Source organism: Heptranchias perlo, chromosome 11 (assembly GCF_035084215.1).
Source record: "Heptranchias perlo isolate sHepPer1 chromosome 11, sHepPer1.hap1, whole genome shotgun sequence".
In the NCBI taxonomy this organism is placed as follows: domain Eukaryota; kingdom Metazoa; phylum Chordata; class Chondrichthyes; order Hexanchiformes; family Hexanchidae; genus Heptranchias; species Heptranchias perlo.
The window spans coordinates 27,520,550-27,545,799 of record NC_090335.1 but is presented as its reverse complement, the minus strand read 5'-3'; the positions used below and the strand labels follow the sequence as shown (position 1 = coordinate 27,545,799).

General features: G+C 42.3%; 1 protein-coding gene across 1 annotated transcript; it reads left to right on the top strand.

Moving 5' to 3' along the window:
- The first annotated feature begins 1,396 nt into the window (after positions 1–1,396).
- On the top strand, positions 1,397–24,496 carry c11hxorf58 (chromosome 11 CXorf58 homolog). The gene is made up of 9 exons (XM_067992297.1): positions 1,397–1,486; positions 5,861–6,003; positions 10,600–10,699; positions 11,282–11,376; positions 11,885–11,996; positions 13,805–13,936; positions 16,851–17,080; positions 19,255–19,399; positions 24,148–24,496. The coding sequence occupies exons 2-9, from the start codon at positions 5,882–5,884 to the stop codon at positions 24,340–24,342; spliced, it is 1,131 nt and encodes a 376-aa protein (XP_067848398.1). The 5' UTR covers positions 1,397–1,486; positions 5,861–5,881; the 3' UTR covers positions 24,343–24,496.
- Positions 24,497–25,250: the final 754 nt, after the last annotated feature.

Genomic DNA, 25,250 nt, shown 5'->3' with positions numbered 1-25,250 from the left:
TTTCCCTTTCTATCTCTCTTTCCCTTTCTATCTCTCCCTCTTTCCCTTTCTATCTCTCTTTCCCTTTCTATCTCTCCCTCTTTCCCTTTCTATCTCTCTTTCTCTTTTCTATCTCTCCCTCTTTCCCTTTCTATCTCTCCCTCTCTCTTTTCTGTCTCTCCCTCTTTCTTTTCTTTTCTATCTCTCCCTCTTTTCTTTTCTATCTCTCCCTCTTTTCTTTTCTATTGTTCCCTCTTTCCCTTTCTATCTCTCCCTCTCTTCTATCTCTCCCTCTTTCCCTTTCTATTTCTCCCTCTCTCTTTTCTATCTCTCCCTCTCTCTCTTTTCTATCTCTCCCTCTCTTTTCTATCTCTCCCTCTCTTCCTTTCTATCTCTCCCTCTCTCTTTTCTATCTCTCCCTCTTTCCCTTTCTATCTCTCCCTCTCTCTCTTTTCTATCGCTCCCTCTCTCTTTTCTATCTCTCCCTCTCTTCCTTTCTATCTCTCCCTCTCTTCCTTTCTCTCTTTCTTTCCCATTCTGTCTCTCTTTCTTTCCCTTTCTATCTCTCTTTCCCTTTCTATCGCTCCCTCTTTCCCTTTCTATCTCTCCCTCTTTTCTATCTCTCCTTTCCTTTTCTATCCCCCCTCTCTCTTTTCTATCCCTCCCTCTTTCCCTTTCTATCTCTTCCTCTCTTTTTTCTATCTCTCCCTCTTTCCCTTTCTATCTCTCCCTCTTTCCCTTTCTATCTCTCCCTCTCTCTTTTCTATCTCTCCCTCTCTCTTTTCTATCTCTCTTTCTCTTTTCTATCTCTCCCTCTTTCCCTTTCTATCTCTCTTTCCCTTTCTATCTCTCCCTCTTTCTCTTTTCTATCTCTCCCTCTTTCTCTTTTCTATCTTTCTTTCCCTTTCTATCTCTCCCTCTTTCCCTTTCTATCTCTCTTTCCCTTTCTATCTCTCCCTCTTTCTCTTTTCTATCTCTCCCTCTTTCCCTTTCTATCTCTCTTTCTCTTTTCTATCTCTCCCTCTTTCCCTTTCTATCTCTCCCTCTTTCTCTTTTCTATCTCTCTTTCTCTTTTCTATCTCTCCCTCTTTCCCTTTCTATCTCTCTTTCCCTTTCTATCTCTCCCTCTTTCCCTTTCTATCTCTCCCTCTTTCTCTTTTCTATCTCTCCCTCTTTCTCTTTTCTATCTCTCCCTCTTTCTCTTTTCTATCTCTCCCTCTTTCCCTTTCCCTTTCTATCTCTCCCTCTTTCCCTTTCTATCTCTCCCTCTTTCTCTTTTCTATCTCTCCCTCTTTCCCTTTCCCTTTCTATATCTCCCTCTTTCTCTTTTCTATATCTCCCTCTTTCTCTTTTCTATCTCTCCCTCTTTCCCTTTCTATCTCTCCCCTCCCCGTTGCCTGGTTACGGTGACACTGTCATGGCGTCGTGCGGCTCTGGGAGGTTATTCGGGCATTTCCTCCGGGCCTCTCCCTCCAGACCCCGGGCACTGGTGTGAGGAACAGCTCAGGTACTCGACAACCGCCTTTATTACCCGTTCGGGTTCAGGGATAACTTTGTTTTGAATGAAATGCGATCGGCCTTTTCCACGTCCGAGCCTCGTGGTGATTTAAAAAAAAAATTCAACAAAATTCGACAGTGGAGGGAAAGAAACGAATTGTAAAAAATCCAGAAAATAACGACACGGGAATCGTCCTGGTGATAAATGATCAATCAGCGGCTCGTCTAAGCCGAAATTACTCCAAATAAAGTGTTACTGTAACTTCCAGCCCGAAGAGGTGCCCTACATTACTCATTGCCATTTTGTGGGACCTTCTGCCTGCAGATGCTTTTGTTTAAGTGATGTGGTGTTTAAGTGATGTGGCTACTTTATATATTTCAAATTAATGTCCTCAAAATCTTTTTTTTAAAAAAAGGATCCATAGTATTTGCGTGTAACAGCAACATTGTCACTCAGTAAAATGTTACAAAGTCATGGGTAGTTCAAACTTATCAACACACAGCTTATTTTCATTATATACCCCCTTTAGGGCATTCCATGGGGGTATATTTTCTGGATTGTGGGATCAGTGCCATCGGTGCACAACGTGAAAGCGAGGCCTGGGAAATCGTATCCCTTTCGCTGGATCCCCACACCATTAGTGCAACCCTCATGCCCCCCTTTTAAGAAGGACCTAAAGTGCTGTTGCACAAAATTTTAATTTTAATATTGAAATTAAGTTAAATGTATGTAAATAAAATCATAAAACAATTGAAACTTACAATACAGAAGGCTGTTTGGCCCATGCTATTTCTGCTGGCTCTTTGCTACAGCAATCTTGACAAATCCCACTACCCTGCTCTCTCTCCATAGCACTGTATCTTTCTCTGTTTCAAATACTTAGCCAATTTTCCCTTAAAAGATGTAATGGTCTCTGCCTCAATCACTCTATGTGGCAAAACATTCCATGCTTCTGTGTAAAGAAACTTTACCTAACCCCTCTTCACAGTGACAATTTTAAATTGATAATCCACTTCATTGACACCCCAACCAGAGAAAATAGTCATTCTCTCTTCACTCTATCAAAACTTTTCCTAATTTTAAAAGCCTTTATTACATTTCCTCTTGGTCTTCTCTGCTGTAGTGGAAACAGTCGCAGTAACTCAAGTCTTTCCTCATAACTGTAGTTTACCATCCTGGTGAATCTACCCTGTAGGCTCTCTATGACTTTAATGCCCCTTCTATAATGAGGTACCCAAAACTGCACATGGTACTGTAAGTGTGGTCTAACCAATGCTTTGTACAAACTTATCATTACTTCTTTACTCGTACTCTATACCCCTTTTTATAAAATCCAAAATGCTGTTAGCATTTTTTATGGATTTATCTACCTGCACTCTTGCTTTCAGGGAATTATGTATTTGAACCCGTAGATCTCTCTGTTCATCCACACCCTTCAGTGTTTTTCCATTGTGTGTATGTTCCCACTCCTTATTGCTCCTTTCAAAATATATTACATTGCAATTATGAACATTAAATTGCATCTGCCACCTATCTTCCCAGGAAGACATACACATTATGCTAACCTGCGTATGCCTTCCTGAAGTCTTTTACAGTCCTCACTGTGTGCCAAACCCCTTACTTTTGCATCATCAAGAAGTTTCAAGATTGTGTTCCACGTGCATAAGTTCATATAATCTATATGTACGGAGAGCAAAAATGGATCCAGTCAAAAAAAATTCTATTAAATTTGTGAAACACGTCTTGCCTTTAACAAATCGGTGCTGACTGTCCTTGATTAATTGATGTATTTCTAAATGCTCACTAATTTTATCTCGAATTTGCAACTACCCTTCCTGGGACCTATGCTAGCTAACATTGTACACCTCTCTTCGGGTACTGCCCCACTCACTTTTAGAACCACAGCCATCACCTCCTCCTAAAAAAACCACTCTTGACCCCTCTGTCCTTGCAAATTACTGCTCCATCTCCAACCTCCCTTTCCTCTCCAAAGTCTTTGAATGTGTTATCGCCTCCCAAATCTGTACCCATCTCTCCCTGTTTAAGTCTCTCCAATCAGGTTTCTGCCCCTGCTACAGCACCAAAATGGCCCTAACCATAGTCACAAACAGCTTTCTCTGTGACTGAATTGCCAGTATTTGCAGCTTTTTCTTCTTATCATTTGATTAGCCAAGTTCTTCTCTTGAACCTTTGCATTTTGCTAAAGAAATAGCTTCCCCCTAATAACTGCTTCATAAGCACCCATAACATAGAAAGAACAGAGGACTAGAAAGCTTTGTGATGTTGGTCTAGCTTGGATCATCTTACCTGTTAGGGCATTGACTTGCGTGGTTATCTGGAGTTCGCTGGGAAGAATTCCAGCTCCCTCTGATAGATCTATTCCTCCTCAGGTACCATCAGTGAGCCAGGCTGGCAAATCAATCATCAGCCACATCCTGGAGTACTGCAGACTTGCCTGGCTCAGATTATTTGTCAGAGATCTGACCTCATTTCCAATTACCCTTTGCCAAGCGTGTCATCTCAACCTCAATGAGACAGCTTACATATTCCTCTAAAGGAGGATGATTTTTTTTTCAAAAAATATACTTTATTCATAAAATTTGCAGCAGTACATACAATACAGTTGTCATATCACTTTCCAAACGTACACAATACAGATTATACAATTTGCAGGTTACGTTAAGTGCAGTACAATGAACACATTGGACATAATTACAGTTCATGACACTCTAGGGTGTCTCATTGCATCATACTCAACACAGATTATTGCTTACAGATTCATTTCTGGTCCATTTTAGATTCATTACAGTTACATTACAGCAATTTGAATTTTACATTCTGCCCGAGGGGGTTTTTCCCTGATTGCAGCCCCTCGGTTTACAATGGCGGGAAGGCTCTAAACGGTTGCCTTTCCCCACAGGGCCTTTGCGGCGGCCGCACCCATCCTCAGTGCGTCCCTCAGCACGTAGTCCTGGACCTTGGAATGTGCCAGTCTGCAACACTCGGTCGAGGACAGCTCCTTGTGCTGGAAGACCAGCAAGTTTCGGGCAGACCAAAGGGCGTCTTTCACCGAGTTGATGGTCTTCCAGCAGCAGCTGATGTCCGTCTCAGTGTGCGTCCCCGGGAACAGCCCGTAGAGCACAGAATCCTGTGTTACGGAACTGCTCGGGACGAACCTGGACAGATACCACTGCATCTCTCTCCAGACCTTCTTTGCAAAGGCACATTCCATAAGGAGATGGGTGATGGTCTCGTCTCCACCGCAGCCTCCTCTGGGACAGCGCGCGGTGGCGCTGAGAGTCCGGGAGTGCATGAAGGATCTGACGGGAAGGGCCCTTCTCACCACCAGCCAAGCTAGGTCTTGGTGCTTGTTTGAGAGCTCTGGCGATGAGGCGCTCTGCCAAATGACATTGACAGTCTGCTCGGGGAACCAACCGACAGGATCCACCATCTCCTTTTCCCGCAGGGTCTCGAGGACGTTACGTGCGGACCACTTGCTGATCGCCTTGTGGTCAAAGGTGTTTTCCTGCACAAACCTTTCCACGAAGGACAGGTGGGGCGGAACGGTCCAACTGGACGGAGCGTTCCGTGGCAGCGTGGCCAGGCCCATCCTTCTCAACACCGGGGACAGGTAGAACCTCAGCACGTAGTGACACTTTGTGTTTGCGTACTGAGGGTCTATGCACAGCTTGATGCAGCCGCACACAAAGGTGACCATCAGGATGAGGGCCACGTTGGGCACGCCTTTCCCCCCTTTCTCTGGAGATTTGTACATCGTGACCCTGCGGACACGGTCCATTTTTGATCTCCAGACAAAGCGGAAGATGGCTCGGGTGACTGTCGCGGCGCAGGAGCAAGGTGATACTGTAGAATACCAAATGTTAAAGAACGTACTTATTAGCATTCTGCCCTTACTGTTGCTGTCATAGTTGGGCAATCTATAAACTCTTCTGCATCATGATGGATTGTCTTGTTCCTTGCAGAGTAAAATGAGTTTAGGTAATATTTGCCCCTCTCAGTATTTTCTTAAGATCACAGAATCTCTTTAATTCAGTAAAATAATCAGGATGGTCTGGTAAATGCAGGATAATCCAATAAATTCACCAATTCCCTAGCTTTCTTAAGAATAATCAATCTGCTTTTGATGAACTAGGTTACAAGCAGTAATTGACTAGCTGATTTATGCTTGTTGGTTTATGTTTAAGCATTAACAAAATTCCTATTGTGAAACACTATGGTGTGTGAAAATGATTAAGTGCCTGGTCATTTTACTGTACTGATACAGCATTGATGTCTTCTCAAAATACTTTCTAAAAGCATTACTTAACAATGATGCAGACAGTATGATGAGTTAATTATTGTAACTCCTTTTTGTGACTTCAGAATGATTTTGAAATACTAACAATGGATTCTACTGAATTGGAAAGTATATGTTCACCATGTTTCTGTTCAACTCTGCAAAATGATTGCTTATTACAGAATAATAAAGCAACAACATCATACATACAAAAATGTGAACCAAAGATGTAAGTAATTCACAAATGTTTTTCATTAACAAAATAAACTGATTCATATGTTTTGTTTAGTTTTGTGTTACTCTTAAGTTTAACATAAATAACATTAATAGGTTACTAGAATAGAGTAAAAAAAGATTTGGATTAATGCAAAAATGTTTGTCCCTTACACCAAAAAATGCATTCATTGAATCTACAGTACAGAAACAGGCCATTCGGCCCAACTGGTCTATGTTGGCATTTATGCTCCACATGAGCCTCCTCCCTCCCTACTTCATCTACCCCTATCAGCATACCCTTCTATTCCTTCTCCCTCATGTGCTTATCTAGTTTTCTCTTAAATACATCTATGCTATTTGCCTCAACTACTCCTTGTGGTATTCGACATTCTTACCACAATTTGGGTAAAGAAGTTTCTCCTGAATTCCTTATTGGATTTATCTCATATCGATGACCTCTAGTTTTGGTCTCTCCCACAAGTGGAAACATTTTATCTACATCTACCCTATCAAACCCTTTCATTATCTTAAAGACCACTATCAGGTCACCCCTCAGCCTTCTCTTTTCTCGAGAAAAGAGCACCAGCCTGTATAGTCTTTCCTGATAAGTATATCCTCTCAGTTCTGGTATCATCCTTGTGAATCTTTTTTGCACCTTCTCCATTTCCTCTATATCTTTTTTATAATATGGAGTCCAGAAGTGTGGTCTAAGCAAGGTTCTATACAAGTTTAACATAGCTTCTCTGCTTTTCAATTCTATCCCTCTAGAAATGAACCCCAATGCTTGATTTACCATTTTTTATGGTCTTATTATTCTGCATCACTACCCTTAGTGATTTGTGCATCTGCATCCCGAGATCCCTTCGTTCCTCTACCCCATTTAGACTCTTATTATCCAAGCAATATGGCCTCCTTATTCTTCCTACCAAAATATACGACCTCATAATTATCTATATTGAAATTCATTTGCTAATTACACACCCATTCTGAAAGTTTATTAATGTCTTCTTGCATTTTAACGCATTCTTCCTTTGTATTAACTACACCCCTCAATTTTGTGTCATCCGCAAATTTTGAAATTGTGCCTCTGATTCCCGAGTCCAAATCGTTGATGTAAATTGTGAACAACAGTGGTTCCAGCACCAATCCCTGTGGAACACCACTTCCCACTTTTTGCCAGTCTGAGTAGCTACCCTTGACCCTCACTCTCTGTTTTCTGTTTTGTAGCCAGCTTGCTATCCATTCTGCTACCTGTCCCCTGCCTCCACATGCTGTGACCTTAGTCATGAATCTACAATGAGGTACCTTATTGAAGGTCTTTTGAAAATCCAAATATATTACATCTACTGCATTACCCTTGTCTACTCTTTCTGTTACTTCATTGGTCAAGCATGACTTTCCCTTCTGAAATCCGTGCTGACTATTCTTTATTATATTTTCGTTCTCTAGATGTTTTTCTATTATATCTTTGATTAAAGATCTTTCCTACCACTGACGTTAAGCCAACTGGTCCATAGTTCCCTGGACTTGTTCTATCTCCCTTTTTAAATATAGGAATAACATTAGCTGTCCGCATGTCCTGTGACACTATTCACTTTCCTAATGAATTTTTATATATATGTAATAATGCCTCTGCTATCTCCTCCCTAACTTCTTTTAATATGCATGGATGCAATCCATCCAGACCAGGGGTTTTATCCTCCCTAAGTATGATTAGTTGTATGAATTATCTTCCCCCTTTAAATGTCTTTATACCTTTTTTGATCTCTTCTTCTAATCTAATGCCCACCTTGTTAGTCTCCCTGGTAAATACTGAGGCAAAGTAACTAGTCAATATTTCTGCCATTTTGCTGTCATTATCTGTGAGTTTATCTTGTACATATCTTAGTGGCCCTATCCCTATTCTGATTTTTCCTTTGTTATTTATGTGTCTATAGAATGCTTTACTATTTCTTTTTATATTCCTTGATAATTTAATTTCGCAGTTCCTCTTTGCTTTTGTAACTTCTTTTGACATTCGTCCTAACCTCTTCGTATTCCCTTATGTCATCCTCTCCTTTATTGTCTATGTACTTAGAGTATGCCTTTTATTGTTTCAATGTTACCCTTATCTTTTTATTCATCCATGGTGTTTCATTACTGGTTAGTTTGTTCTTGTTTTTTAGAGGAATATATTTCTCCTGAACTCTATTGATCACCATTTTAAATATTTCCCACTGCTGTCCTATCTGTTGCACTGCTGGTAATGTCCCATCACCTATCTCTGTTCCTCCATTTACATAATCACTGTTCCAATCTCCTGTCTGTCTATGCATTCATTTCATTGTCAGGCTGACTACCGCTTCAAATTTCTCTTTGTTTATCTGTAGCGTTTGATTCTTGTAAAAAAACTACTTGTATAATCTTTGAGGAAATAAAGGGCCCGATTATGATTTTCTTAAAATGGCACAATTTATGTGCTGTCAATTCACTTCCCATTTAAAAACAAAATGAGTGTCATAATCTATATAATTTAAATCCATAAACAAAAACAGATAATGCTAGAAACACAGGTCAGGCAGCATCTGTGGAGAGAACAGATGTGTTAATGTTTCGGGTGTGGTCCCTTCACCAAAACTGGAGGATATGACAGAAAGGAACAGAACAAAGGGGAGGGGAAAGAAGAAAAAAAGCACACACACATGAGAGAAGAAATAGAATGACTTGTAAAGTGCATTAGTGGAAAACAGAAGATGGTTAAATGGCAGAAGTGATATTAGCATGAGGCCTAATGAAAGCAATCAAAAAAATGAAGGACACCATGACCCACAGAGAACAAGTGAATAGCAAAGAAAGAGGGAGATGCAGCAGGTAGGAAATGGGAGTATGAAAAATTGGGAAAGAGAAGCAGGTTTTAACAGCCCAGGAGCTTGGGAGAAGAAAAAACACAAGTTGATACCAAGGGTGCAGACCACCTCACCAGCACAGTGTTCCGAGGGAGGATCCCCACCACAGCACTAAACTGTTCCCTCAAAAAATGTAGGCACACCCATCCCACATCACCAGCACTACCTGCTGAAGAGAAAATGGGAGCTGCAGTTAAGGTCTGAAGTTATTAAAGTCATTATTAAGGCCAGAGACTGCAAAGTGCCTCATATAAAGAGGTGCTGTTCCTTACGCTTGCATTGAGCTTTATTAGAACAGTGTAATAGGCCAAATAAAAAGTCAGTGTGGAAGATTGACAAGGAATTAATGTGGCAGGTGACAGGGTGCTTGGAGTCACACTTGCAGACAGATCGGAGGTGTTTGGCAATACAGTCACCTAATCTGCATTTGGTCTCCCCATTGTAGAGGAGATTGCACCATGAGCAGCGAATACAGTATGCTAGGTTGGAGGAAGTACACATAAATTGCTGTCTCATCATGAAGGAGCGTTTGGGGACCCGGACAGTGGTGTGGGAGGAGGTGAATAAGCAGGTGTTTCATTGCCTGAGTTTGCATGGGAAGGTGCCAAGGGAAGGAGAACTGGTGATAGGAGGTGGAAGAGTGATCTGGGGTGTCACAGAGGGAACGGTTCCTTTGGAAAGTGGGGAGAGGAGAAGAAGGGTGGGAAAGATGTGTTTGGTGATGGGGTAATGTTGGAGGTGGCAGAAGGTGGTCTGTTGAATGCAGAGGCTGGGGGGTGGAAGATGAGGACGAGTGACCCTATCATGGTTGTGTGATGAGGGTGGTGTGGGGGGAAGTGGAGAGGAAGGGGTGAGGGCACAAGCACGGGTATTGGGACACACCCGTGCTGTTACCATGGCAGGGGGGATTTCTCAGGAGGACATTTTGGAAGCTTCAGTGTGGAAGGTGACATTATCGGAGCAAATGCAGCCCATATGAGAAACGGGGAAAAGGGAATGGAGTCTTTACAGGAAGTGGGGTGGGAAGAAGTGTAATTCAGGTAGTTGTGGGAGTCAAACCTTTGCACCTACTTTGGTTTTAGTTATTAGATACATGCAGATCTAAAATACCATCTATGTCAGAGCATGGTATTTAACCTTTAGACTGCTGTACTGTTAGGTTCAGAGGAATGACTGTTTCCTTTGGCCAGAGAGTTTTGGTAAATTTCTAGCTCAAGCACTTAACAAATAAATCAATTAACCCACCGAAATGTCAGGATTAGCTTTGTATTTGTAATATTGACCCTGCACTATACAATTTTAATAAACATGAACACTTAATAAAAAATAAACACTTCATTCTGCTAACCTTGTTGTTCTTATTTTTATTCTTCTAATTAGCTTATATTTTCTCTACCATAACTATCTTTCTTTATGTGCCTTTATGCTCTTCTTCTGGCTCCCACCGTATGTTTTGGAGGTAGGAGCAAGGAGCACAGAAATAGACAATCCTGAGACTGTCCATTTAAGAATAATTCAATGGAAAAGGAGGAGGCATGATTAGAGAAAGGAGGAATCAATAATGAATTCTGCTTTGGGAATGTGTTAGTGCATTTTTCTTGTAGCAGATAGATTGAAGTATTTCTTACCTTACCTATACTATGCAAATCCCTCATATAGATGACAATTTTGACACAATAAATGATTCCAATATAATCAGATGATCTTTACTTTCTGTGTTTCAGAATTAATTCAGATTTTGCAGCTAGAATCATTCAGACATCATGGCATTCTTACAGAAATAAACAGCTATTTCGCCTACTCAAGCACACAATCTGTGCAGCGGTAAGTGTAATAATAGAATCCATTTTTGCAGGCTGTTAATAATGGAGAAAGGCAGTGTTTCTTCTTTAAATCTCCGTGGCCTTTGCTTTATGAATTTTTAAGAACTGGTGCTCCAGTGACTGTTATTTAGATGAGAGATTCTCCAGAACTGAAGATTGTGTGTCAGTGTCCATAGGGTGTCGCAGACTGCCCTGCCCTTCTAGTCAGACTTTATTATCTACATTTCTGCTCACTACCATTAGTATTGGTCAATGATCGGATATAACAGTCCGGTCATGAACCAGCAAAATCCATCCAATAAATTTAGGCTTGGCTTCCAGAATTTTAATTTAAGTTTAGCCAATCCTTTTTTTAAAAAAATGACTTTACAAAAAGATAATAATTCTCTTCTACATTATTATATTTGACTGAATGCAGTGGTTATGTCTGACTTTAAAAGATATTAATGAGAATGAAAAGTCTTCATTGTGTTTTAATTAGTCAGTGCTATTTTGCCCAAAGCATACATTCTCGTGCGGTTTATTTTCTGCTGCACTTGTGTGAAAATCTGTACAAATTTGCCACTGTTGCTTTCTGTGATAGGAACACTGTCTGACAGCTGACATTCTAAGGAAGCTGCAACCCTCCGATGCTGAGCTTCTGAAGGATACCAGCATGGCGTATAAGGTTAGGTTCAGGTAAGTTCTGTGGGGCACTATCTAACAAAGCAACTGTAACATGCCTGTAAAGAAAAGAGAAACACAAAATAAATGAACACAGAATTGGCCCATATTTGAGAAATTCATAGTGGTACAGAGAATACAACTCTAGTTCACCAGTTCTCTGTAGTTGTTCATCATTTTCATCTAAAATATTCTTAATTTTAAAAAAAACAGACATTAAGAGCTGTTTCAATGTGTCAAAATATATATATGTTTGTTTTAAAGTTCTGCTTTGTAAGTTTTTTTAATGTAGCACATAACCAGATTGCTGTTTGCGCTGCAGTAACACCAACAGGGCAGGGCTTCTGCCTGCCGGTCAATTGTGACGAGACCCCACTTGAATTCGTAGGGTCAGCTCATTTAAATGTTGAATGGTGGACCAGGAATGCATCACTCATGACTTCTAACTTCAAACATGAAACAGCGCAGTTACATAGAACAGCTGACACCACTTACTGGAATCAATCTTCCTATTTTCCCTCAGATTTGCTGGAGAAGAATTTCCTCCTATCCTTGTATTTAAAATTTATCAGCACACTGGAAATTATAAGAATCAATACATCAGTGGGAAAAGAATAATCAAGCCTGCGACTGAGGTAACTGATTTTTCTCTATCAATTTTCTCCCCTCCAGAATGGATTGATTCCCTTGCTGGGCTCAGCAGGTGGCAGTCATCCTCCAATACCACGTGTGAACCTTGACAGTGAGTGTTGGCAAACTATTCAACTGTGGAGGATATCACACCTGAGCCTAATCCTGTCTTTACCTGATGTTTGTATACACACAACCAAAGACCCTCCCCACCACCATCCTGCCTCCCACTCCCCCATACACATACACAGTTACTGGGATTATTCTGGTCTGTACAGGGACAAGTTACTCTTAATCCCTCCATTAGCATTGTGCCAGTGGCATTCATTTTATTCAGGTATAAACACTTGAATATTGCTGGCAGTAAGCTTAAACATTTAAACATATCTTTTGATTAATTATTTTATGATCAAGTTGAATCTACTGTCTTTCCTTTTTATGGTCACCCAGTATCAGTACTCAGTAATCAGTGCTCATGGTTAGAAGCATATCAGATAATACACTGCTCATACATGTATCAACCAGCTAACGAATGTGACGTTAAGCATGACCAGTACTTTCATGTTCTTTCCCTCTGGATCGATTGAAATAGCTGCCCATTGTCTCCCAAAGTACACTGATAATTGCTCTGAGCCCATCGGGTGTCAATAAGTGACCATGTTTATGTTACAATGGTTTGATATGTGGCACTCTTGGAAGATGTGAGTATGGCAAGGGATTCAGTTGTAAGTTGCATTTTGAATATGTGCCCTGCTGAATTATGCATGTGCATGTGATGTACTGAAGAATTGTGAGATCATGTGAGAGCTTGGCATGAGTGAGCAGTAAACGTGAAACAGGTTGACAGGTAACATTTTCTGGCATACATTTTTGCTTCACCTATCTGGTACATGGTACTGTTAAGTAGTCTTATCTTGCCAGGTTCTTTAAAGTATCCTGTCTTTTTCCATACCTGTTCCTGGCCCTGAAGATTGTACACAGTGTTGAACAGGCTGCCACACCTGCCAGGCATGGTGCACTGCTGTCTTGTAAGGAGGGTGACCTGTATGTTAAACAGGGCAAACTCTTCTTGCACCCACCTCATGTAGAATATATCCATTTTTCCAAGCAGTCGCAGGGGAGATGGGGCTCCATCATTTTCCCACGGACTGCTGTATGCCCAGGCACTGGGTTCACTTACTCTTGTTTTTTGCCTGCCATATCTTCCCCCAGTACACATTGGAAAGGCTAACAAATATTTTAAGAACAATTTTCAGCCTTTCTAAAGCCTGAAGAATTCTGGCCCCATGCGATCACTCAACTTTAACTTGAAGTGGTCAGACCCATTTACATTTTCCCAGCAACCTTGGGTCACCCCAGATATCCCACCCTCTTTAGCAGTACATTCCTTGCCCCTGGGCTAATGTGAACAAGGAGCATATTTTAATAATTTAAATGATCCAACCTTGCAAGCTCGGGAGAGGTGAGGTCAGTACATTAGTGGCACACGTGCATGAGGAACAATGGTGCAGAATTAACCCTGTATGAAATATATGCAAAGAGAAACTTCAGAGAGGGGAAAGCAACATTCTAATACAGCCTGTGAGAAATGCTAACAAACTTGAAATACTTATCATAAAACAGTTAAGAGATTCCTTATTGCTTAAATTTTTATGATTGATTTGTTTTGTTGTCTTTTGGGAAGGTTTAGGAAGGAGCCGGTATGAATTGTGTTTTTTTTGTGCTACAACATTATCATTCACAGCTTTACTTTCATTCATGAAATATTATTTTAAAAAAGATTAAAGAGACTACGGGCTTCTTTTCTTAACAGGCAGCAGCTGCTTCCTGCAGAATTATGGGACACAGGAAATTCTACGATCTTATAATACAGGATAACCTTCAGTATCAAAGAACCAAAATAGCAGATGAAGTTGATATTGTTACAGTGAAAGATTATATGCAGGTTTGAAAGCTGATTTTGTAATGCTACAATTTACTAAAATAATAGAGTGGATGAAGCTGTCTGATTTTATAGGTAATTTCAGCGACTCTGTTCCCAGCAGGGAGTGGTGTTCAACGCCAGTATGGATTGGAAATAAGGCTACAATACCAGGATTGCGATCCCTCCAGGATTGCCCTGGAGTCTCCAGGAATTAAAGATTAATCTCCAGGATACTGCTGCGAGCAAACCCGGGAGAAAAATCATAGCGGCATTAAAAATTGTGTTTTAAAAAAATTTTCTTTGAACACTTTTGTTTATTAGTTATAAAAGTATCGGACATGGGAAAAAAGGCTGTTTGACTGACAGTCAAGAATCATCCAATCGAGTAATGAAGAGTCTGTTGGTGTGGGAAGGCAGTGCTCCGTGAAGATGGACGTGTTGGGCAACCAATGATGGGAATGGGTGGGGGGGCGGGGTGGTTGGAGGCTGGAGGTCATGTGATGACGCCTCCAGGAATATGTCCAACCAGAGTTGGCAACCCTATACAACGTTGGCACAGATTCTCTGATTGTGCTCCTTTTGGGCATTTCTACTTGCTGGGAGCAGGATTGTTGGATGTGCTGTTACAGAGCTGAGAACAGATTTTTCACTGTTTATATCTTTAGCCAGGTCCAGGTGGAAAAATGGCGGCACACAATTGGGTGGGTGCAGAATGTATCTGCTGCTGCCTCTTTTGCCTAGCATTTCTCTGTTGGTCCTTTTCTTCCTCCATGGAGAAACCCATTGTAGTGTTGTTGGAGCTGTTGGGGGAAAAAAGGCAGCAGCACAATTGTCACTAAGGCTCTTGAAAACCTCAGTAACAACAGGAAAAAAACAAGAAAAACTGTGCAGAAATGGTCTGAAAATCGATCATTGAGTCTTATTACTGGGTTCTTTAAATGAACTTGCGTATACACATCAGTCCATAGCAACCCTGGATGCCCATTTTACATGGGCAGGTAGATCACAATGTTATGCACACAAACAACAAGATACCATGTGCATGTTAAAATAATATCATCACAACTTCATTTAAATATTACAATAAAGCTTCCACCTGTTTCAGACAGGGCCTTCCTGCCCCCATTTAATTCAGCCCTGAAAATGTGTGTGATGTACTACTAAATGGTTGGATATCCAACGTACTTGTAAACATTTCACCCCTGTGTCTTGCACTTACATCGTTGATGGAGTCTCCTCATCCCATTAGTTGTCCGTTGGCCACCACCATTCTTGTCTGGATGTGGTAAGACTCTGATCCGTTTGTTGTGGGGCCATTTAGCTCTGTCTGTAACGTGCTGCTTTTGGTGTTTAGCATGCAGATAGTTCGGTGCAGTAGCTTCACTAGTTTTGGAACTCATTCTAAGGTATGCCTAGAGCTGCATTGAACCAGGGTCAGCTTCCTGGCTTCATGGTGATCAAGGTGTGAAGGATGTGCTTGGCCATGAGGTTACAGATTATGGTGGTGTACAATTCTGCTGCTGATGAAGGTCGATGGCATGAATGTTCTGTTTTGGGCTGTTGGATCTCTCCTTAAGCTGTCTCTCTCAGCATGGTGGTAGTGCTACACTGCATAGTTGAGGATGTCTTTGCAATGGAAGCATGACTTTGTCTTCACAAGCATTGTGTGGTGGTCATTTTTACCAATGCTGTTGTGGGCAGATGTATCTGCAACAGGTAGGTTGATGAGGATGAGGTCATTTACATTATTGCCTCATGTTGGTCCCCTCACCATCTGACACAGGCTAACACTGGGGACTTCAATGTGGCTTGGTAGTGCCACCATGGACCAGTTTGGTCCATGGTGGCACTACCAAGCCACATTGAAGTCCCCACCCAGAGTACAGTCTATGCCCTTGATTCCCTCAGAGCATCCTCTATGTAATATTTAACATGGAGGAGTACTGATTCGTCAGTTAAAGGGGGTCATTAGATGGAGATCAGCAGGAGATTTCCTTGGTCTTTTTTGACCTGAAGCCATGAGATTTCATGGGGCCTGATGTTTATGTTGAGGGTGCCTAGGGACATTATATATCACTGTACACTCACTTCTGGTAGGTCTATCTGCCATTGGGATGGGACATACCAAGGGATGGTAATGGAGGAATCTGGGATGTTGGCCAACAGATATGACTTTGTGAGTATGACTATGTCAAGCTATTGTTTGACCAGTCTGTGGGCCAGCTCTCTCAACTTAGGCACCAGCCCCCAGATGTTGATGAGGGTTGACTGGGCTGAGATTGTATTAGTCATATCCTAATAAAATGCCTGTGTTCAGGCTGGTAGATCAGTCTGATTTCCTTATTATTATTGAACTTTGTAGTGACTGTTTATAACTGGGTGGCATTAAGAGTCAACCACATAGTATGGAACTGGAGTCACATGTAGGCCAGACTGGGTATGGGTGGCAGGCTCCCTTCCCCGAAGGATATTAGTCAACCAGTTGGGTTTTTACGACAATCTGGATGCTTTCCTGCTTACCTTTCCTGGTGCTAGCCCATAAAATTACCAGATTTACTGAATTGAATTTCACAACTGCCATAGCAAGATTTGAACTCATGGGCTACTAGTCTAGTACCATAACCACTAGGCTACCGTATGCTGAAAATAACTTGTCTGTATCTAGTTAAAAGAATTAGGAGGCCAACCATCTCTTGGCCTTTTATAAATTATGTTTTTTCCTCCCAAAGTTAAATACATGGGTCCTGCTTTTCAATAAATATTTGAAGAAAGTAAAGCCATTTTAGTTCTTTCTTCTGGGAGGTAACAGAGAAGAGCAATAAATTAGTGTGGGTGAAACAAAATCACATGACTTATACTGATAATGTTACAGTGCAGGAACTCTGTTATTGAAGAGTATGCTGCTTATTTTCTTATTTGTGTTATTCTTGTGTAGTACATTAGTAATCTGGATGAGACTCCAGCCTATCTTGGAGGCAGAGACAACTACTGGCGAATGTTGACCCTGACAAACCTGCCCAGAACAACAATTATATATGACATTGTAGACTATGCTCAAAGCAGAACTTTATCTCAGCGTTTGAAGGAGGTATTGCCAAACTTGCTTTCTAAACCGATTACTGAAGAGATTCAACTTCAACACATTAAAACCATCTCTCAGACCAGGTATCTAAGAGAAGGGGTTGACTTTGTAAAATGTAGTGTTTTATATTCAGAAATCAGACTCCAATGCAATATGTAAGATAGATGCAATAAGATAGATAGACCAGTAATAACCAGGAAATATAGCAGCATTACAGTTCTAAAGCCACAAACACAGAACTATAGTCACATTTAATACCTTACCAGACAAAGTGCTTACACAAGGAAGGGTGAGAGTGCAGATGAAAATAAACATTTTGCATTAGAATATTGGTTGATATTTTATAGTAAGGGGTGCTGGTGTGTGGGATGAGTCTGTCGGTGTCGGGGGGAAGGGAGGTGATACCTGGGGTGGAGACCCTTCATCACAACACATTAGTAATCTGGATGAGACTGGATGGGGGAATCTGTGCCCTTGGTATTGGCCTGCTTTTCTTCTCTTTTGAGGGCCAGTGGAGACCATGCTATTTTGCCAACTTCTCCTGTTTTAATTTCAGAACTGATCAAGAGGTTTTCAATTCATCTCTTCAATGGGTTGCCTCCCACTGTCGTAGCTATTCACATGTTCTTTGTTTCTTTAATTTCTTCCCATTGTCTGATGTAAAGATTATCACAATCATCTATCTGTCTTTTATTTTTCTTTTTAACCAGTTTACAGGTCATTCCACTGGGACTTTTCTTCTTCCCCTTTGCTCTGATTCTATTAAAATGTTTGTTGAGCTTTCATTTTTTCAGTTCCAATGAAGGGCTGTGTGCCTGAAACATTAACTTACTTGTTCTGTCCACAGTTGCTGAGTGACCTGCTATGTATTTTCAGCAATTTCTGTTTTTGTTTCACAACTTAATTATGACTAATTTCCATAACAAAACCCGCTAACTTTTAGTACATGGGAAATTCTCTTCCAATGGCTCTCCTCCGTTGTCCAGCTTTATGTAACTGCCCTTGCTTGGTCGCACTCTTACCTATTCAATTGTAGCCAGAGCATCTGTAGCAATGCCTTCTCTTTCCACTTCCACACATTCAGCTCCAGAGTCCCCAAAGGATCCATCCTCAGTCCCCTCCTTTTCCTTATATACAAGATGTCCCTTGATGACATCATCTGCAGACAGGGTCAGACATACATGCCAATGACACCCAGCTCTACCTCTCCACAGCCTCTCTTGACCCTTCCAGTGCCTGTGCTGTCATACTGCTTGTTTGACATCCAGTCTTGGATGAGCTATAACTTCAACCAGCTAAACATTGGGAAGACTGAAGCCATCATCTTTGCTCCTCTGCCACACAGTCCGCACTCTCGCCATTCACTCCAACCCCCTCCCAGGCCATTGTCTCAGACTGAACAAGTCTGTTCACAACCTCAACGTCCTTTTCAGCCCCAAGCTGCGCTTTCAACCTGATATCTTCTCTAACACAAAGACCGCCTACCTTTGTAATATCATCCGTTTCTGCCCCACCTCAACCCATTTTCTGCTGAACCATCATTCATATTTTTGTCACCTCCAAGCCTGCTGCTCTGCTGACTAGCCTCCCATCCTCCACCCTCCGTACACTTCAGCTCATCCAAACTCTGCTTCCTATTTCGTATCCCACACTAATTCCTTCTCGCTCATCACCCCCTGTCCTTGCTGACCTACATCGGCCTCTGCTCCTCCAATGCCTCAACTTTAAAATTCTAATCCTTGTGTATAAATCCCTGCATGGCCTCAACCCTCCCTATTTCTGTAATTTCCTCCAGCTTTACAAACCACCCCCTCCAAACTCTCTGTTCCTCTGACTCTGGCCTGTTGTGCATCCCCCATCCTACCATCCTACCATTGACAGCCATGCCTTCACACTCTGGAATTCCCTCTCTAAATTGTGCAGACACTCTACGTCCCTCTCTTCCTTTAAGACTCCTCCCCCACAACTAAAATTTACCTCTTTGACCAAGCTTTTGGTCACCCATCCTAATCTCTCCTTTGGCTCAGCGTCTGTTTTTCCTTATGCCTCTGTGAAGCACCTTGGAACATTTTTCTGCTTTACATAACACAAGGTGTTATATAAATGTAAACTGTTGTAGTGTTTAGGCGTTGAAGCAGGAGTATTCATAACTTGTTGACAAGTGTCATAACCATGAGCCAGTTACTTTTCAAAGGATCACTCTCAACACCTTCCAGAAAAGCTTTTATTAAATAAAAACCTATGTTTAATTTCCTAGGTCACCATCTCCAGGCACACACATCTCTCCACGTCGATCCCCAAAGTCCTCAGAAACATCAAGAAAGTCACAACGCCGTTCTTACAAAGCACGACTAAAGGTTTCCAAAATGAGAAAGATTTATGGTTTGGATAAAAACAAAGAGGTAAAACCATGTGGCTTACTTACAAATGTTTTATTTCCCTACCTCTTATTACGTAAAGAACGATGACTACACGGGTTAATCCAGTATTGGTTAAAACAGTTGAATTAATTTTATGTCATAGTCCAAGTCTGATACATTAAACAATGCTTCGTTGATGAAGTGAATTAATTCAATGGTCAATTTGCTGAGTACACCCACTAGGAACTAGGTTAAGAGGCTCCAAACTCATTTCATGTATTACCTTTAAGGACAGCAGCAAGAGGAGACTGTGCTGGATGTGAACCAAGGTCCCAGAGTGCACCACTGCCTCAGCCAGTCTCTGATCTTCTCTGTCATTCTATATGGCCGTCATTTTACACTTTATCTCGCTTTCAATATGCAACCCCATTTGGAATGCTTTTCCATTATCCTGCTACCTGCCGAAATGCTGTATGTTGACCGGAAGCTGACAATCATGTGTGTACTAACACAGTATACAATCTTAATTGACAGTCAGGAAGAGAAAGGAGACAGTTGGGGAACTGGGTGGCAGTGGGATAGACTCTGGACTGTCACCTCTGGCACCTGAGTTCAAAACTGGCCCAGCATGGTGGGATGAAAGTCCCATCTATCTGTTGGCTGTAAGGGTCCCATGTGAAAAGAATTTGAGCAGTCTCAATTGAGTTCATAGTGGGTGTGGGCCTACTGCACAATGCTGCCCCTGATTAGCAATATCATTCAGGTCCAAGGATAGTTGGTGTGAGAAATGAAAACAAAATACCACACTGGTCCAGTAGGGGGTACTCTTCTGAAGTTGGGGCTGAAGCAGTGTCGGGGCGGAGTGGAGCTTATACCTGTGCTATCCTATACCTGACCTGGATGCCAATCTGTCACAAAACTCACTGTTTGAATTGCTCCAGTCTGGCTTCTGCCCTGCTCTTAGCACTGAGATTTGCCCTGACCAAAGTCACTAATGACACCCTCTGTGTCTGTAACTGTGGTGTTTTATTTCTCCTTGACCTTTATGCATCTTTTGATATGACCAAATGGATCATCCTCCTCCTTCACATCTCCTCTTATCCATTCCGTGGGACTACCCTTGTATGGCTCGATTCTACCTTTCTGATTGTAAACAGCAGATCTCCAGCAGTGCCTTCTCTTCCCACTCCGGCACCATCACCTCTGGGGTCTCCCAAGGATGTATCTTTGGCCCTTTCCTCTTCCTTATCTACATGCTCCCCTTGGTGATATCATCTGCAGTTTCCATATGTATGTTGATGGCATCCAACTCTACCTCTTCACCACTCTCTCAACTCCCTGACTACCTCTGTGCTGTCAAACTGCCTGTATGATATCATGATGTGGAACGCAACGCCATCAACGCAACGCAACGCCATCAACGCTCACAAGACCAACCGCAACATCGTCATCAAACCAGCGGACAAAGGAGGAGCCATAGTCATACAGAACAGAACAGACTATTGCAAAGAAGCATACCGACAACTGGACAACCAGGAACACTACAGACGGTTACCCGCAGATCCGACCAAAGAACACACCCACCAGCTCAACAAACTGATCAAGACCTTCAATCCAGACCTTCAAAGCATCCTACGCACTCTCATCCCACGTAATCCCCGCGTGGGAGACTTCTACTGCCTCCCAAAGATACACAAAGCCAACACACCCGGACGTCCCATCGTATCAGGCAACGGAACCCTGTGTGAGAACCTCTCTGGATACATCGAGGGCATCCTGAAACCCATCGTACAGGGAACCCCCAGCTTCTGTCGCGACACTACAGACTTCCTACAAAAACTCAGTACCCACGGACCAGTTGAACCAGGATCACTTCTCACCACGATGGACGTCTCGGCACTCTACACCAGTATCCCCCACGATGACGGCATCGCTGCGACAGCATCAATACTCAACACCAACAACAGCCAATCTCCGGAAGCCATCCTACAACTCATCCGCTTCATCCTGGATCACAATGTCTTCACCTTCGATAACCAGTTCTTTACCCAAACACACGGAACAGCCATGGGGACCAAATTCGCACCCCAATACGCCAACATTTTCATGCACAAGTTTGAGCAGGACTTCTTCACTGCACAAGACCTCCAACCAACACTATACACCAGATACATCGACGACATTTTCTTTCTATGGACCCACGGCAAGGAATCACTAAAGAGACTACATGATAACATCAACAAGTTCCATCCCACCATCAAGCTCACCATGGACTACTCCTCAGAATCAGTTTCTTTCTTGGACACACGAATCTCCATCAAAGACGGGCACCTCAGCACCTCACTCTACCGCAAGCCCACGGACAACCTCACGATGCTCCACTTTTCCAGCTTCCACCCTAACCACGTCAAAGAGGCCATCCCCTTTGGACAGGCCCTGCGAATACACAGGGTCTGCTCAGACGAGGAGGAACGCGATGGACACCTACAGACGCTGAAAGAACGGGATATGACGCTCGACTCATCGATCGACAGTTCCGACGGGCCACAGCAAAAAATCGCATAGACCTCCTCAGGAGACTAACACGGGACGCAACCAACAGAGTACCCTTTGTCGTCCAGTACTTCCCCGGAGCGGAGAAACTACGCCATGTTCTCCGCAGCCTTCAACATGTCATCAATGAGGACAAACACCTCGCTATGGCCATCCCCACACCTCCACTACTCGCCTTTAAACAGCCACCCAACCTCAAACAGACCATCGTTCGCAGCAAATTACCTAGCTTTCAAGAGAACAGCGTCCACGACACCACACAACCCTGCCACGGTAACCTCTGCAAGACATGCCAGATCATCGACACAGATACCACCATCACACGAGAGGACACCACCCACCAGGTGCATGGTTCATACTCCTGTGACTCGGCCAACGTTGTCTACCTCATACGTTGCAGGAAAGGATGCCCCAGAGCATGGTACATTGGCGAGACCATGCAGACGCTGCGACAACGGATGAACGGACACCGCGCAACAATCGCCAAACAGGAGGGTTCCCTCCCAGTCGGGGAACACTTCAGCAGTCATGGACATTCATCCACCGACCTTCGGGTAAGCGTACTCCAAAGCGGCCTTCGAGAAACACGACAACGCAAAATCGTCGAGCAGAAATTGATAGCCAAGTTCCGCACCCATGAGGACGGCCTCAACCGGGATCTTGGGTTCATGTCACGCTACACGTTACCCCACCAGCGAACAAATGTTATCTGTTTTTAATATAATGGGTCATTTGCTGGCTTTCTCTGCCTTCCGGATGTTTCTGCCTCTCTCTGTTTTTTTTTCCTGTTTGTTTTTTTGTTGAATGTGTATTCGGGGGTTCTGCAGGTGACACCTCTCTGTCTGAACACGGTGATTGCCTTGGCAACGGGCAGTTGCAGGGGCATTCTGTAAACACCATGTATTGTTCTATATGTATAAATGCGTAGGTTTCGAGGAGCTCCTGAACATTTACCTGAGGAAGGAGGAAGCCTCCGAAAGCTTGTGAATTTAAAATAAAATTGCTGGACTATAACTTGGTGTTGTAAAATTGTTTACAATTGTATGATATCAAGTCATGGATGAATCACAACTTTCTCTAACTGAACATTGGGAAGACCAAAACCATAATTTTCAGCCCCCCCCCCAAACTCTGCACCTTTTCTAATGACTCAATCCCTCTCCTCAGCCACTCACTCGGACTGAATCCGATCACATAAAACCTTGGCAACCTGTTCCACCCTGAGCTGAGCTTCAAATACTGCCATTGTTGCAGTTACATCTTCTCTATCACAGAGACCTCCTCCTTCACCTTAGCCTTACTATTGCTGAACCCTTAGCCATGCTTTTGTCACCTCTAAACTCAATTTCTATACTGTCCTTCTCACTGCCTCTCATTGCTCACGTTCCATACATTCCCAAGTCCCTTTGCTTTTCCACCTCTCTGCTCACCTTTAACAGCCTTCTCGATATTCATCTTTTTGACCAAGCTTCCTGTCATCCTCCTAGTCTCTCCCTTCATGGCTTAGTATCCATTCCTTTATCCCTTATTTTTTTCCCCAACTCTTTGTAAAGCATCTTGGGATATTTTCTACTTTAAAGGAATAAGATAAATGCAAGTTATTGTTGGGAGTGTGTGATGCTGACACTCAGTACTTCAAATGCAAAGTGTTCCATTCCCAGCACATCCTCACCTTGATGAGAACAGAAAGGTGCTGATCCCCATTCACTGAGAAAATTCTCAGGACTAATGAATTTAGTACATATCAGGGTTCTTCAAAATATAAGACTTCTTTGCAGGTATGGAGCAATATATAATGTAGGGTATCTCAGATAGGGCTTTTTGAACCTTACATGCACAAAGTGAAGCACTTTGCATTGAAGGTTTTCCTCTTACATTACTGTATTTATTATTGATATGGTGATAAACAGGGAGCTAGGCAAGAGAAGCTAAGTAGCAAGTTATTTCAGTCCTTGCTAGAATGCTTACCTGTAAGTTCATGTACAGTATCAACTGTTAGTCTGCACATCGTAAACTAGTGTAGTGTACCATTGAAATATGATTGTGATTTACACTTTTCCTGTAATTAAGTAATCAATGAGTAAAGAACGCTATTCCAATGAGCAGGAAGAGTATTTTTTTCCTATTAGGAAATGGTGTAGAGTTACAACACTGCCATAAGATTTGAAGACCCTCTGCATTGATGCTTTTGTTTGAATTTTCTTAAATCTATTACTTTTCACCAACATGATTTCCAGGAAAAATTGAGTAAACCCACTCATCACAGTCTTGCACAGGATGGCTCTCAGCTTCTCACATGCTCCAATCAAGATGAGAAAAGTCAAAATGCTTATTTAGCTTCAGATGAAGAGTGGGAGCATGAAGTGGATAAACTCTATGCTTGGACACAGGAGCTATCACTTGATTTCATAGGGACACCTTTCCCTGACTGAAATAAGACAATATGTATTGGAAGTGGCACATTAGCTGCAACAGACCCTGATTTATGCACTGTCAGAACTAATGCTGGTTTCCAACTGTTCAGAAAAGTAATATAATTTGAATGTCCTTTTTTGTTGGCTTTCACTTTGACCAACACTGTGTACAAGCTGTATTCTATGTATCTTTAGTTTGTATACATAAAATTGATCTGTTAGATACAGATGGTAAAAATTACAAATTGAATGGCTTGAGTCTTTAATGTAAATGTTAAACATTAGAGTGCATGAAATTATTATCGTGGCCTTTCTGTAACACAAAATAGTTTAAGTTGTTGCAAGAAGCTGCAATCAGCATTTTTCTTCCTTCCCTCTTCCCTTCCACCTCAACCTTCCAGTTTTCTCCCTTTCTCTTCTGAAGACCTGACTCATGCTACACAATAGTTGCACAGGTGCTAGCCACCCTCTGATACATTACCAAGTGGCCATACTTCAAGCATGAAGCTAACCACTGAGTATGAGGGCCATTGTAGTCAAATCTAATTTTGTATCTTGTCCCCCAGGTTGCAGCAGGGGTCACTGCTTCAGCAATTAAAGAAAGAAAGAACTCGCTTTTACATAGCTCCTTTCACGACCTCAGAATGTCCCAAAGCGTTTTACAGCCAATTAATTACTTTTGAAGTGTGATAACGTAGGCAAACATGGCAGCCATTTTGCACTCAGCAAGGTCTCACAAACAGTACTGAAATGAATGACCAGATCTTCTGTTTTAGTGATGATGTTTGAAGGACATTTTTTTTATTCGTTCATGGGATGTGGGCGTCGCTGGCAAGGCCAGCATTTATTGCCCATCCCTAATTGCCCTTGAGAAGGTGGTGGTGAGCCGCCTTCTTGAACCGCTGCAGTCCGTGTGGTGAAGGTTC